Below are 16,674 nucleotides of genomic sequence, written 5' to 3' on the forward strand. Positions count from 1 at the left end.
ATCGAAGATTGAACAATATAGTATCTTTGATTGTCATGTAAAACTCTGTATAAACATTGATAAACAATTTTATGATCAATTGAAAAGTAATTTATTATGTAGCCACATTAAGACCAGCTGTTTAGAAAATGGATGGATGAATGGTTCAGCTGCAAACGCCATCTTCTGGTCACATGTAGGAATTAATTCGGCATGTGACTCTTATAGTGCATTATGGTATTTTCTAGCCGTTGAGCATATATTGTTTGTACACTCGTTATTGCGGTGCATTGTGGGATTGATTGAGTGCACTCGATCCACTGTGGTTTCGGACACCACTACAAATGGCTGTCCCCTCAAATAGTGCCCTATGTAAGAGTATGGGGGTGATGTCGGACAGCCTGTGTCTTCAAGTCCACATGACCTCAGACGGCACTAATGACAGCGATGTGTGAGAGAGAGTGTGTGTGTGTGCGTGCAAGAGGGATCTGTCAGTAGGCTGTGGTCATTAACACCCTGCTTTGCTCCAGCTTGTGGCCTACAGGAATTGTTGTGCATGCCCCACGTTCCCCTCCTCCTCAACATACACACGCAGCTCTATGCCAGCTGTGCACGCAGTCTCCCAGGACATCCTCTCAAACTTTCCCTGCTCGAGGGTTTGTGTGAATAGTGCTCGTTTCTTCTTCTCTCATGATAGGGAGGTGTTCCTGACGCACTCCTGGCTAAATATAGCCCAAAGGAACGTTGTATTGGCTTCACACAGCCGTGGTTGTCTCGTGAATGGGTGTTTTTACCACCTTGTCAGGTTGGAAGGGTATGTGTGTTTATCCATGTGTGGGTGTACGAACATGTTGGAGTGTAATGAAGTTAGGTCTAATCAGCTTGAAGCTGAGTGGCATGGGTTTTCATGCTTGTTTATGCTGGTTAGCCGGTGTACTTCCTGATGAAGTTGGCTGATCAGGTAAAGCCCCGCTGGTTTAGCTTTGAGGTCAAAGTTTATCTGGTTAGCACCATCCAGATAGCACCTGATGTCGCATCTACACCATCTGGGAAATGTATTCATTGAAAACCTTTCAAAAGTAGCTGTGCATTCTTTAATCAAACTAACTTCCCCTCCTCATGCAGTGACATCTATTTTATTTTGTGATGTTTACTGGAGCGAGGGCTGGTCAACCTGTCACTCACATGAGATCGACCAAGAGCAGACCACAATGATCCATCGATCCAATCAATGCACGATGGACAAAATCAAGTCCCGGCCTATATTGTTTTGTTGTTTGAAAACCCGTTTCACGCCGACTTTAAACCGGAATATATAAATAGCTAATATTTAATTATGTTGTACTTTTCAGGTAGCGCTTTACTAAGCTTAAGCTAAGCTGTTAACTTACTAACTGAAATCAACATATTTTAATTTGACCATTTTTAGCTTCTGTAATATAATATGTAATAAAAAAGATGTTAATTTTCATTCTTTCAGCATGAACATGATCAAATACACTTCCTTTTGCCATTATATAAGTGCTTTTATGAGGAGCTCGCTCTTGACCGTGCTGAAAGCAGGCATGTGCTTGCCTTGCCCACCCAATGGATTTACACAGTGACCTCAGACTGCCAGCAGTCAGCTTTGACTTTCAAATCCCAAGCTGTGATGCCAGCACGTGTGCCACGCTGATGGAAGCTGCTCTGCCTCACTGTTATTCTGCCAGCCTGTGATGTCTATCTTTGGTTCTTAGTCACTCAATCTTTTTTTGCTAGGTTTTTTTTCTGCTTCAGTCTTCAGTCTAAAATGTACAGCCACATGATAGTAGTATTGAGCATTTTTGTTCTTTTTCATGATGGTCCTGTGAACCCTGCTCAGGATGTTCACATTCCTTCAGGTCTTTGTGTCAACTTCCACCAATAGAAATGTTCACATTCCTTTTGAGTTGGATTGTCACATTTTGCTTCTCTACTTATGAAGATTTTTTTTTTGTCTTCTCCATTTATAATGATAGACAATGTTTATTCCACCCCAAATATGATATATACACACTACTGTTCAAAAGTTTGGCGTCATAAGTGACAGTAAAGACTGTAATAATGTTAGAAAAAAATTATATTAAAAAAAATGTCATGGTTTACACAAAAAAGCAGCAGCACAACTGTTTTCAACATTGATAAGAAATTTAAAAAAAAATCTTGAGCACCAAATCTGCATATTAGAATGAGTTCTGAAGGATCATGTGACTGGTGTAATGATGTTGAAAATTCAGCTTTCTTTGCCATCACCGGAATAAATTACATTTTAAAATATTATTACTAAATATACAGTATGTATATGTGTGTGTGTATATGTATATATGTATATATGTGTGTGTGTGTATATATGTGTATATGTGTACTGTGCCTTTAAGACTTCTGTTCTGATAAACATGGACATATTAATGTGTTCATTCAAGTGTGATATTTATTGTGATATGTGGCTTTCTGGACAAGCATTACGACTGATCTCTCTTCTTTTTCTTTCAGGGGTCATTATTGTGCCCAGTGCAGGCGTGGGCATTGTACTGGGCGGCTACATCATAAAGAAACTTAAGCTTGGAGCTCGCGAGTCGGCCAAGCTGGCCATGATCTGCAGTGGGGTTTCTCTTCTGTGCTTCTCCACCCTCTTCATCGTGGGCTGTGAGAGCATAAACCTGGGTGGCATCAATATCCCTTATACCACAGGGTAAGTGAATGCACAGGGGTTTGAGGTATACTGCATGGATATGGGTATCCTATTTATGTTTTGTGGTTTCAATTATATTGGGGTTTTACAAACATTAAAATACGATGTAAGAGGCATATGCTGAACAGCAGGTGCAAGGGCAGTTTCTTGCATCATTGCACATTTCAGTGCCCTTACATATGTCTAAACGTATGGCCTGTAAAGACTTTTTTTTCACATTTTTTCAGCCAACAAATCATACACAACTTTTTACCTCCTAAAAATCTGACTGTCACATTTTATGTTTTATTTATTTGAAGAAACTATAACTAATTTTTAATAATCCATCTGAAAGCAAATATTATTATTTTTTTAACTAAGAAAACGATATATGAAAAAATTCTCATTTCAATTTCTTACTTTTTTTGGGCTTCCTCACAGACTGTACTCTGTCCATGAGCCGTGTGTTTGACATTCCTGCTCTATGAGGTCCATTGTCTATTTCCTTTCGTCCACCTGACAAGGCTCTATTGAGTGACACGAGTTGGTTTCTAGGGCTGAAGTCTGCAGTGGGTTTGCACGGCCCTGACTAGCGAGACAGCGTGTTTGAGGAACACATGGCACTGAAGTGTGAGGCTTTTTCCACAGATAGAGCTCTTCTGTGAGACACAGGTGTAGAAATACAAAGCATTTGTGCTCAGTCAACACTCACATTCCACATCCGTCCAAACACTTTGTGTTTCTTTTCGCTGATCTTCTCAAGGTTAGCCTTTCTTAAAGTGACAGTATTTCCTATGGTTAAAGGAGACACACATGCACATTCAGAAGTGCTTATTTATTATTTATTCATTTATTAAGCACAGCTACTTCAGCTCAGGTGACCTTGACGAGAAAACTGCCTCCGTTAACTGAAGCTTAAAGGAATCATTTTCCAACATAACTCATGTCTATGTCAATGTCATTTTAAACCCGTATGACTTTCTTTCTTCTATGGAACACAAAATGTAGAAGAACTGGCCATACTTATCCATTTAATATAAATGAAAGAGGATCTGAGCTGCCAAGCTTTAAAATGACAAACAAAAGCACCATGTTATCCCTTTAAATCCTGTACGGATGAGAGCTGACTATTATGGTGTCTAGTTTTGTCGCAGAGAGGTCCGTCTCATTTAGTGTTTAAAGACTGGATTCCATTCCGTCCATCCTGCTGGCTGTGTTATGCCATGATTCATCCCCTCATTCTGCTGTAGATCTGTGAGGATAATGTAAAGTCAACCAAAGCTGTTGCTGTGTTTAATGTGGGAAAGAGCTGTTTGAATTTGCCTGACAATTCCCACAGCATTAAAATAACTGTTTATACAGTATCTCTATTTATTTAACTGTCTGTCTCTTGCCTTCTCACTCTCTTCTTTATATATATATACACACACACACACACACACACACACACACACGCATAGTTTATACATTCTATCATTGGCTTATGCATGAATACAATGCCTAGGGTTGTCACAGAGACAAGTGTGATTTCTCAGAACACAAGGTGTTGTGTTGTGTTATACGTTATTCCAAACATTGCCTACAGCAGCTACTATTATGCATTTTATTCCCAAACTAACAGCTCTGTCCGTCCTCTGCTTGTTTTTCTTCAGGCCGACACTGACTCTGACCCATAGAAACCTGACGGGAGGCTGTAATGTGAACTGTGGCTGTCGGATCAACGAGTATGCTCCTGTTTGTGGCTCCGATGGCATCACATATTTCAACCCCTGTCTGGCGGGATGCAGCACGGTTGGCAATGACAGCACTGGGGTGAGCCAGACTTCATGTCTTTCTGGAGGGGGTCTGTATTTTAAGGACAGCACAAACCTTTTTAGGTCAAGATTTAAAACCACAAACATTGATAATAAATCTTAATCATCTATTCTAGTTCAGTCTGTACAGATGTTCTGTAGTCTTCCATTGCAGCTATTTCTATAAACATGTAAATATCTTATCTCATTATCCTTGCCTCTTGATCTGGATCATTGATACAGCTTCCCTTTTATGGACCCTTTTCACATTTCCGGGTTTCTCAGAAGCGAAAAGTCATCATAGTTGGCTTAACTTCTATAGTGGTGAATGAGAGACTACATTAAATATTTTTGTGTGTGTTCCCGTTTTCTCAAATAGCAAAAAAAAAAACTTCATAATAGTGTTTTCTAAAAATAGAGAGATTGATAACGGCAGTCAGAAGAGAGAAAGACGTCACTCCGACAGCCGCTGTATTAGAAACACCCTCAACTAGTTTATCAACAAAGGTAATATAATACAAAATATAGCGTTGTAATGTACATTAAAAAAAATCTTTTAAATTAAAATATAAAAAACATTATTAAAAAAAAAAAGAAAACAGATTTGAAAGCTAGTTGGTGTCAGCATTTGTTATTTTAATGCATAAAAAAACTTTTAAATCGCAGATTCAATGTTTGAATTTTAAATTGTTGTTATTATTATATTTTTAAAAGAGTGAAATGAAGGTGTTTGACATTGTTTTCCTTAAGTAATCTCATAAATTAATATCCGTGGTAATGTCGTGGTCACCATTATTTTACCAAATAAGACAAGTTCATGGATCAACATTTCTGTCTGAAAATGTTGTCCTATCCATACCCATAACCCTAAAATCAGAGGGAAATGATTGGTGAATAACACTGATGTAGAAGCACCTTATCCTGGTTGCAAGTCCAAACTTGACAAACTCTAAACTTGTCCCTCAAATCTGATTAGTTGATTGGAATGTTGTTCCAGGATCAACAAAGATGATGATGATGTGGTTAGTTAAATCTCGTGTGTTTTTTTTTTAATGTAGATCAGAAACTACACGGACTGTGCATGCGTGCAGAGCAGACAGGTCATCACCCCTCCCACCAGCGGCCAGGGCAACCAGCTGCAGCTGGTCATAGTGAAGACCTACCTGAACGAGAACGGGTTCGCTGTGTCAGGGAAGTGTGATCGCACATGCAACACGCTCATCCCCTTCCTCATCTTCCTCTTCATCGTTACGCTCATCACAGCTTGTGCACAGCCCTCCGCCATTATCGTCACTCTCAGGTAGGAAACAGTAACTATTGTATATAGTTACTAAAGAAATAGAAATCATTTGGGCACTTTTTGATATGTTTTAAATATATATTATTCAACTGTCTGAGAAAGAAGACTCTTATGCTCATCAAGGCTTTTATTTGATCATAATACAATAAAAAGTAATATTTTGAAATATCAACTACATGTACTTTCTATAGATTTAGGAATGTAATTATGCATAATTTAGTTAATACGATAGTAATATATACATAAGGGATTTGAATATAACACTATGCAATTAATAGTACATGACAGAATAAAATCTTTTTCTGTTGCAGGTCAGTAGAAGAGCAAGAAAGACCGTTTGCTTTAGGAATGCAGTTTGTGCTGCTAAGAACTCTGGGTAAGTCAAAATTATTATTTTTTTCAAGGAATGCAAAGATTTCAATATTAACTTTGTCATGAAATCCATCAGCCTTGTTTATCCCTGCAGCAGAGCTGCTCATATAGCACCTCCTAGTCTAAACTTTCTTAAATTACAGCTCAGTACTAAGCATTATACATTTCAATTAGTTAAGATGAAGGGAAAAAAACAGCATAAAATTGAAAGCTTAAGTGAAAAACCTATTTCATTTCATTTAAACTCCCCTCTTCTTCCATGTCTGCAGCCTACATTCCCACACCCATCTACTTTGGGGCGGTGATCGACACCACCTGTATGCTCTGGCAGCAGGACTGCGGCGTTCACGGCTCTTGCTGGGAGTACGACGTCACTTCCTTCCGCTTCGTCTACTTCGGCCTGGCTGCCAGCCTCAAGTTTGTGGGCTTCGTGTTCATCTTCCTCACCTGGTACTCCATTAAATACAAAGAAGATCGGCTGAAGCGCTGGCAGCAGCATCTGCCTCCTCTGGGCACCGTCAGTGAGCTCATCTGTCACGCGGGCGGCCACAAGAGCCACGCTCGCACCCGCTCCTGCCCCGTTTTCACACCCCGTCCCGAACCCCCTGAGCAGCCCGCTCTTAACCGCGGACACTGCAGCCAGAGCTGTCCCGGAAACAGCCTCAAAGCAATAACCCCACCCGCCCGCTCAATGCAGGAAATTAATCACATTTGAGGACGTGTGCCGCGACATCTGCCTCCATGTGCCTTCCTGTCAGGTGTCCTCCTCCTGCAAAAGGCAGGGCCAACGTACGCCTGTTTTTCCTCCCGCGCGGCTTTCAGGGGCTTGCTGCGCTCACCGATCTCAATGTCACAGCAGATGCACATCACGTAAAAATCATAGAGTATTTGCTGTAGAAGCGTATGGAAGACATCTCATGGTGCTAAATGGGGAAGAGGGAGGACATTTCTGTGTCTCCAATCTTGGATGACAAGATGATTATATCAAAGACGTACCACAAGCACAAATAGAAATCTGTTCTATGCAACACCGTATAGCATTAAAGCCTGCAGGCAGCGTATTATCATCATTCCCAACAGCAGAACATCGCATATGGTCTTTCGGAAACAAATCTTTGACAAATTCACATCGCAATGGTGTTAACTCCCTTCTGGCTAGTTTGGAGGGGTTGGTTATCATCAATAAGGAGCTGTACTGGAACATTCAGCCTCCTCCAGACTGATCACACAGCGCTGTATGCGAATTCAGTGCCTCAAATTGCCCTGTCAGCAGTGAGGTCTGCTGGATAACAGGCAGAGCACTGAGTGGACTGCTAAAATGCATTTGGAGAAGGACTGAAACATCGTCTTCTCATTCTTCATCTCATAATCATTGTCTGTTCAGTGATTGACTCTTAATGGCGATATGTGTTTTGACGCATACTGTGGGATCAGATGTTAGCATGATTTAGCAGACATGTTGTTCAGTGGTCCAATATCAGGCTTTGTTTAGACCAATTTGATGGATTTTTTTGGTGAATCCGTATTTGAATATTTAGTTTTTTTGTAGTGTGAACAGCAAAAAACACACGAGATCTGATGTTTACAAACCCCATCTAAACCACATTCACATCTAGTTTGAAAACTAGTTTGATTTGTTTTCCACAGTCTGAACGGTAAGATCAGACATGGAATGACAAATCGAATGTTTTTGCTCTCTTAGAATAATCTAAAAGAACCTTTAGTTCAATGGAAATTAGTCTTTAAAATCCATAGAAAATTTTCATTGAACTAAAGGTTCTCTCTTCCCACAAAGAAATAAAAAATTGGGCTTTGAAGAACTGTTCGCTGAAAGGTTCTTTTGGGAAACCCAAAATGGTGGTTCTATGGTATTGCTGTGGAAACCCCCCTTTTGGAACCTTCATTTTTAAGAGTGTGTAGCGAACTGTGTGACATTCACTATGTAGTGAATTAGTGAACAAGTCAGTGGTTTAAGCGTAAATGTCATGACAGACATTTTTTTTAGGTTTTATTTGTCGTCTTTCCACTCTTAAAGCCTGTACACTCCAAGAACAACAACTATAAAGATAACAGTAACTGTATTAGCATTCACACCAACGGATGATAATCTGTTGTTGTTTTTACTAAGCGTGAGCTGCAATTATGTATAAAAAAAAAAAAAAAAAAGCATTCTGAAAGTGATCTGTCTCATTATCATTGTGGTGTGGAATTAAAATGCTTATCAAAATTTTTCAGTATTAGAGCTACAGTTGTCATCCTTGGTGTGAACGGCCCTTTGCACTCAGTAGGAGACTTTCTTGGCATCGTGTTGACATCATTATGTAGATACACCAAACATTGACTACAAATCAAACGTGTCATTCCTAAAGTTTCGATTTGAAACCAAAACCGAATTTGTGTGAACAAAGCGAGTCAAATTCAGATTCAAATGAGAAAGACTCCGTCGACCGCTCATGCCGCTGCTGCGTTCAAGTACCTAAGCATGTCTGAGCAGTTTTAGCGATAGCATTCATAAAGCCATAGCAGAATCCGAATGGATTCTCAGCTTTGGTTCGGGAGCTGCCGACTGACATGAGCATGTGCTCCGGCTGAAGCGTGGTCCTCAAGCACTATATTCTTATGCACCAACTCTATACACAATTCAACATCTGCCTAATAATATGCAAACCTCAGATTTCAGTATTCTGTGATGGGTTTATAATGCTAGTTTGGCATTTCATTAGAAATATATAGCATTTAGATCAATACAGTACAGAAGTCATGAATTATTTAGCCATGTGCAATGATTTACATAGGCTAGGTATTATTGGGTTCAGTTCTGATTTATGAGGGACTAACATGGTAGTTAAACAATGCTTAGCATGCAAACAACAAAAACTCAGAAAAATTTAGACTATGCTGTATTAATTCCATCCTTTCACAAATTTCCACTTTAAAATGATTTTGTAAGCTGTTCTGCATTATGATCACAATCTCAGAAACACATTACTACGAGTACATGCTTTTCCGAGACCTCTAGAATGTTTATTGTCAGTTTTTCATAAATTGTATTTCAGATGCTGACTTCAGTGTTAGAATGTGACATTTAAGACTAAGATGGTTAAATCAAGCCCTGCTATTATTTGAATTTGAAATGGCTTGCTTTTTTATGTTAGTGAAGTAGGTGTACAGTGGTGAGAGAAAGTCTGAGCGCTTTAAAATAATCAGGAGCTCGCCATAAGTTTAAGCTACAATGTGAGCTGCTCAAAATCAATAAACATGAAATAAGTAATTCTACAAATAAACCGACTGCAACCTTGTAATGTGTAAGTTGGTCATGTAGTGGCTCCATGACAGCCTAAAATATCGATGAATGAGATAAAGTATAAAATAAAAAAATACTACATTTTTACTACATTGCAGGACTCCCTTAGTATCCTGTAATTATTTTCTGCTGTGTAATCACCAATATTGAATGTGTTGGTGTCTCTGCAGGGCTGATTTCAGATCAGTGTAAAGGCCAGCTGTGTTTGTCTATCTCCATACTCATGGACACAGATGATCTGAACTCCCACATGTGAACTCTTCATCTTCTAGACAGTTACTTTAATTCTGTCTTTCTTCAATATTTTGACATGTATTTATTGAAATAAAAGATTTTAAGAGAAGTGGCAATATCTATCTGTCTGTCTGTCTGTCATGTATAAGGAAGTACACAGAATGTATAAGGAAATGCGTTTTTCTTGATAAACTAGGCTTTGTCTTCCAGTAGACAGTGGCGCCACCTACAGTACAGTTCACCCTACGACCACAGACTTAACACTCCTTTATAAAGCTGAGAAATATCAAGAGTTAGAAAAAGACGAGCGTGAAAAGAGTTAAAGGTATAGTTCACCCCAAAATAAAAATTCATTATTTCCTCACCCTCATGTTGTTCTAAACCTGTACAAGTTTCTTTCCTGTTGAACATAAAAAAAAAAAAAATTGGTAACCACACAGTTGACGGTAGCCACTGACTTTCATCGTTTTTTTTTCCTTCTATGGAAGTCAGTGGCTACCGTCAATTGTTTGATTACCAACATTCTTCAAAATATCTTGTGTTCAACATAAAAAGATTGTGTTCAACAACTTGAGGGTAAATGATAACGGGGAGGGGGGGTGCCACATACATACATACACACACGCATACATACATATGTATTATCACTCATATCACACATTTTTCTGTGATTAATCGCACCTTACTTGGACTTATAACGCGAAGATCGCGCGTTAGAGTCTCAGTACCGTGTAAGTGGGGAAGTGAATGAACAGATCTCTCTTCCACTCACATTATCCATAACTAAGGTGCCATATCGGAGCAAGACATCCAGCCCCCAATCGCTCCCCGTGCACCACAGAAAAAATTACTTCCCACTGCTCTGGGTGTGTGTGTGTGTGTGTGTGTGAGAGAGTGTGTGCACTTGGATGGGTAAAATGCACCATACACCATGGGACACCATACTTGGCTACACGTCACGGTCAGTATCAACGATAATAGTACAGCTAACTGATGTCTTTATATGAAATTGATTTTCTCTCAATTTCAGCCATTAATTATATCCATTCAGCCAGCATTACCGTATAATTTAAAGCTATCGAATTTAACATTTATTAGGCTTCAAATAATATAACTTTTCATTTAAGTGACCTTAAAACAGTCTTCACATAAACCCATTATATTAGATGTCACATTCACCTGTGGCCTTCAAATTCAATATATATCAGAGCTCAATTTGTTCTATTGGCCCAGTCAGACCAGTTCAGATTTTTACTTGCCCTGTCAAAATGCACAAAAAGTTATTGTATTTTCATGCAAATAATTAATTTATGCTCTTATTTATATGCAGGAATAAGAGCGTAGTCATATAATGTAACGCTAGCCTCGCATTTGTTTTAATAGACAGGTAAGCAAATATATATTTTTATTGTACACATACAGTTATTTAGGGCCCGAGCACCGATGGTGTGAGGACCCTCTTGGAATTGCTCTGTTTATTATTATTATTCTTCTCCGCATTTAATTGCATTTTTGAGGGCCTAAACATGCTCGAAAACTCACAAAACTTTGCACACGCGTCAGAACTGGCGAAAATTTACATCTGATATAGGTTTCAGAATTGGACGGGGCAAAATGGCTCGATAGCGCCACCTATAAAAGTTCAACGGAGTGCGCCTCCCGCAACGTTCCACGTACGTGCACGAAATTCGGTACATACATGTAATCACCTAATACCTACAAAAAAGTCTCTTGGAGCATAGCCCTAAACACAACAGGAAGTCAGCCATTTTGAACTTCCTCTCAGATTTTTGTGCAGTTTTTGCCATTTTCATGCCTCGTACTTTAACGAACTCCTCCTACAGTTTTAATCTGATCATCTTCAAATTTGGTGAGTGTAATCTTAAGGCCTTTGCGACGTTAAATTGCGAAGATCTTGAGTTTTCGTCGAAGGGCGGGTCCTCGGCGGCCTGACAAATTTCGATGTTTCGCCATGAAACAGGAAGTTGCTGTAACTCAGGCATGGAATGTCCAATCTGCCCCGAACTTCACACGTTTGATAAGCGTTCTGTCCTGAACACATGACCATGCTCATATTCAGTTATAGTCATAGCGCCACCTGCTGGCAACAGGAAGTGACATGTTTAACACTGTTATGGACTCCTAATAACATATAAAAAAGTGCCAGCAAGTGCTAAACATGCTAACAACATACTAGAAGCATGCTAAAACATGCTAGCAAACTCTTAGCTAAGTGCTAAAGCATGCTATTTTTGCAATTAAATAGGAATTTGCTGTAACTCAGGCATGGAATGTCCAATCTGCCCCAAACTTCACACTTTTGATAATCGTTCTGTCCTGAACACATCTACATGAGAATATTCAGTTATAGTAATAGCGCCACCTACTGGTAACAGGAAGTGTCATGTTTAACACGTTGATGCCATTCTAGCAACATGTTAAAAATGCCATTGACTTCTAAACATGCTAGAAACATGTTAAAACATGCTAGCAATACTTAGCTAAGTGCTAAAGCATGCTAATTCAATGAAACAGGATGTTGTTGTTACTCAAGAAGGCAATGTCCAATCTGCGCCAAACTTCACACTTTTGATAAGCGTTCTGTCCTGGACACATGACCATGCTCATATTCAGTTACAGTCATAGCGCCACCTGCTGGCAACAGGAAGTGACATGTTAAACACTGTTGTGGACTCCTAATAACATATAAAAAAGTTCCAGCATGTGCTAAACATGCTAACAACATACTAGAAACATGTTAAAACATGCTAGCAAACACTTAGCTTAGTGCTTAAGCATGCTAATACTGCAATTAAATAGGAATTTGCTGAAACACAGGCACGGAATGTCCAGTCTGCCCCAAACGTCACACGTTTGATAAGAGTCATGGCCTGAACACATCTACATGAGAATATTCAGTTATAGTAATAGCGCCACCTACTGGTAACAGGAAGTGTCATGTTTAACACGTTGATGCCGTTCTAGCAACATGTTAAAAATGCCATTGACTTCTAAACATGCTAGAAACATGTTAAAACATGCTAGCAAAACTTAGCTAAGTGCTAAAGCATGTTAATTCAATGAAACAGGATGTTGTTGTTACTCAAGAAGGCAATGTCCAATCTGCGCCAAACTTCACTCTTTTGATAAGCGTTCTGTCCTGAACACATGACCATGCTCATATTCAGTTACAGTCATAGCGCCACCTGCTGGCAACAGGAAGTGACATGTTAAACACTGTTGTGGACTCCTAATAACATATAAAAAAGTTCCAGCATGTGCTAAACATGCTAACAACATACTAGAAACATGTTAAAAAATGCTAGCAAACACTTAGCTTAGTGCTAAAGCATGCTAATACTGCAATTAAATAGGAATTTGCTGTAACACAGGCACGGAATGTCCAGTCTGCCCCAAACTTCACACGTTTGATAAGAGTCATGGCCTGAACACATCTACATGAGAATATTCAGTTATAGTAATAGTGCCACCTACTGGTAACAGGAAGTGTCATGTTTAACACGTTGATGCCGTTCTAGCAACATGTTAAAAATACCATTGACTTCTAAACATGCTAGAAACATGTTAAAACATGCTAGCAATACTAAGCTAAGTGCTAAAGCATGCTAATATAATGAAACAGGATGTTGTTGTTACTCAAGAAGGCAATGTCCAATCTGCGCCAAACTTCACACTTTTGATAAGCGTTCTGTCTTGAACACATGACAATGCTCATATTCAGTTACAGTCAATGCGCCACCTGCTGGCAACAGGAAGTGACATGTTAAACACTGTTGTGGACTCCTAATAACATATAAAAAAAAATGCCAGTAGGTGCTTAACATCCTACCAACATACTAGAAACATGCTAAAACATACTAGTAAACACTATAAGTACTAAACCATACTATTACTACAATTAAATATGAATTTGCTGTAACTCAAACATACAATATCCAATCTGCCCCAAACTTCACATACTTGATAAAAGTCCTGCACTGAACACATCTACAAAGCAATATTCAGATATATAACCCCACCTACTGCCAACAGAAACTGAACTGGTTAACACAGTAATGCAGTACTAACCACATACCTATTGTGTACTAAGCATGCTAAAAACATACTAAACATGCTAGCAACTACTATATACTGTATACCTCCTTAAATGCACATTGCCCAACCATGCTCTGTCTTCCTAAAGCCAACGAGTGACGATGGCACGGGTGCGAGGGCCCTTTCATCGCTGCTTGCAGCTTTAATATTGCACTTTGTTTGTACTTTAGGAACGCTTTCTCAAGTCTGGTGACCAAGTCTATGTCAGTGAAATTAAATACAGTAGTCTGTGTGTTGCACAAAAATATTTAGCCATTACTTGCAAATACTGTGGGTTTGTTCAAATGTACTTTTAGTACAATTGTTTTAAACGTGTAAAACTGCGCAGCATTAACCCACAAAAACATTTGACAAATAGTCACATATCAGTAACAGGCTAACATAGCATTACTTTTCCCGTTCCTTACAGCTAATTCATTACGAAGAAAAAGTAGTGATCAACTGTACAAGGTAATACAAAAACTAACTTATTAGATGATATATAATTTTAATGATTTGTGAATTCCATACATCTCTGGATTGTGAAAACGACATCTCCCATCGTTCCACTTCTTTATAGCGTCATCAAGCTTCGTCTTCGTTATTATGAAAATGCGACCTCTGGGGGCTAATATACAGATTGTACCTTTAATTAATAGCCATTGAGTTTGTATTTAGATACAGAAAGCGGGGTTTACTTTTTGTATATTTACATTTATGGATATAAAACTTTGCCTTATCAGTGCTTTGAAATGGTTTATTGAAACCTGCAGACTGAAAATCCCATAGGCATAGCATAGGCATATAGGCCTAGGTGTCTAGCGGCCAGATTTACTAAACAGGACAAATTAGCGTGAGAGCGCAATCCCATTAAAAGCGCGATGGCAGCATAGACTGTAAAAAATATGGACAAAGCGTCTGTGACGTCACCCATAGACTTTCTGAAGAACGGGTTTGAAGCCGTTTATGGGGGGTATGGGCGGCGCCATCTTGGAAAATCTTGGGAAACCCTAACCCCGCCCACCTTCTGACGCAGCGCGCGTCACTCAGCTCGCTCTGCTACTCCGGTTATCTCTGTGTATATTTTAGGCAACGAAATATGTTATAAAACACCATACTAACTCTTTTCGTTTTCATTTAAAGAAATCTTAAACATTATAGCCACACAAATGTGGTTCAGGCAACGCGTATTGATTATATTCACTGCACATAACGTTTGCCAATTTATAACAAAACGAAATATAAAACACAAACCTGCCTCTTTTCGTTTTAAATATAATATAAAAATATTAAACATTTTAATATGGTCCAGGCAATATGTGCATTTGTACTAAACAACAGATGTTGCAGTAAACAACATTACAGATCATCTTCGTTGTATTAAAATTTAAAATGACAAAACTCAACCCAGTCTCTTTTTGTTAAATTTCAGTTTTATCAATATTAGCTATTATAAAAGTATAAGTAAAAGGTAAAGTTACAAGAAGCTATACAAATAAAGCAAACAATTCAGTCAAACATAAAAAGTCATGCGCTCGATCTAGTCTAACCATACAAGGGTACAAGTTAAATATAGCTTATAAAGTTATGAAACTTCCCCTCAGCCAAAACGATTGCCCGGGGAACAAATTATAGATTCACGAGACCAAAAATCGCCCGTTAGATATAGACAAGACGAATTATATCTCATGTTTAACCACTACAGAGACGCCAGAGTCCGCGGCAAACCTCAAAACGTCTAGCCGATGAAAGGCTGCTCCAGGCGGGGTACATCGCGCCGAGCGCCCGGTCATCGCTGGATCTCACAACTGGATACAATTTTCATAAATCTTTATAAATAAACCACAGATTTGAGCTTTAAACAACTACATTCTCGCCTGAAAAACTCTTAAAACTACATTTCATGATACAGAAACAGTAGTATTATATGTCAACTGTATTAAAAAATGGCGCTTCTTATGTTGTCATTCTCCGTGGCGCTGCCTTTCAGCTGTCAATCAAGCTGTCAATCAAAGTTAACCACGCCCTTATTGTCATACATTTTATATCTAAATACTATCTAAACTAACGAGTTCACTACCCTCGCCGCTCTAAAATTCACTACCCTCGCCGTTGTCAGGCACTCGGAACCTATCGAAAAATCCAATAAAAGTCCATGGGACCAACCTGTAAAAACATGATTTTATGCTGTGAAAACAGACATTTTAACATGGGGGCTATGGACATTTGCTCCCTTTTGGGACCTTCCCCTAGCGGATTTTCGATGTATTGCAGTTTTTCGCACTTCCGGGTAGGCTTCATTTTTCAGATCAGAATGTTGCCCCTTGGATGGCAGTCAAAGTTCTGCACGTGATCTACTGACTCAGCAGGATAATTTGCATAATGACCAACGGAATCTACCAAGTGCAGTGTAAATTAGCGTCTGGGCATTAACAAGATGAAGAAACTCCTAAAAAAATGTCAGCCGCAAAATAACCCTGTCCACACCTTTTAGTAAATCCTGACAGTATTTTTTTACGCCAAAACAGGATTTGCAATGGCGCAAGCTGTTAGTAAATCTAGCCTTATGTATTTATTATGTCTATGGACAGTCCCACCTACTGTCCGGAACAGATAATGAGGGCTTTTTAAGGTTACCAACATTCTTCAAAATATCTTTTGTGTTCAACTGAAGAAAGAAATTCATACAGGTTTGAAACAACTTGAGGGCGAGTAAATTACAGAATTTTCATTTTTAAGTGAACTATTTATTTAATCATACTGTGTATACGTTTGACTGTATTTTGTATCTGTAACAGAAATGTATAAACAATTAATAAATCCTTTAATTTATCCTCTGGTATCAGTACACTTTCAACAGTCTCCTTTTATGAACTAGATTTCTTTAACACAAAAAATGCATGAAACA

The 16,674-nt window shown here is 38.9% G+C and overlaps 1 protein-coding gene across 1 annotated transcript in view; it reads left to right on the plus strand.

The window, feature by feature from the left end:
- Positions 1-9,780, plus strand: part of slco5a1 (solute carrier organic anion transporter family member 5A1) — a 45,529-nt gene extending 35,749 nt beyond the window's left edge. The window contains exons 6-10 of the mRNA XM_082183896.1: positions 2,491-2,689; positions 4,321-4,480; positions 5,520-5,761; positions 6,073-6,137; positions 6,403-9,780. Coding sequence (XP_082040022.1) covers positions 2,491-2,689; positions 4,321-4,480; positions 5,520-5,761; positions 6,073-6,137; positions 6,403-6,848 — 1,112 coding nt within the window. The 3' untranslated portion in view covers positions 6,849-9,780. The remainder of the gene's footprint in view (positions 1-2,490; positions 2,690-4,320; positions 4,481-5,519; positions 5,762-6,072; positions 6,138-6,402) is intronic.
- The last annotated feature ends 6,894 nt before the right edge of the window (positions 9,781-16,674 follow it).

Source organism: Leuciscus leuciscus, assembly GCF_965113295.1.
Source record: "Leuciscus leuciscus genome assembly, chromosome: 11".
Lineage (NCBI taxonomy): Eukaryota > Metazoa > Chordata > Actinopteri > Cypriniformes > Leuciscidae > Leuciscus > Leuciscus leuciscus.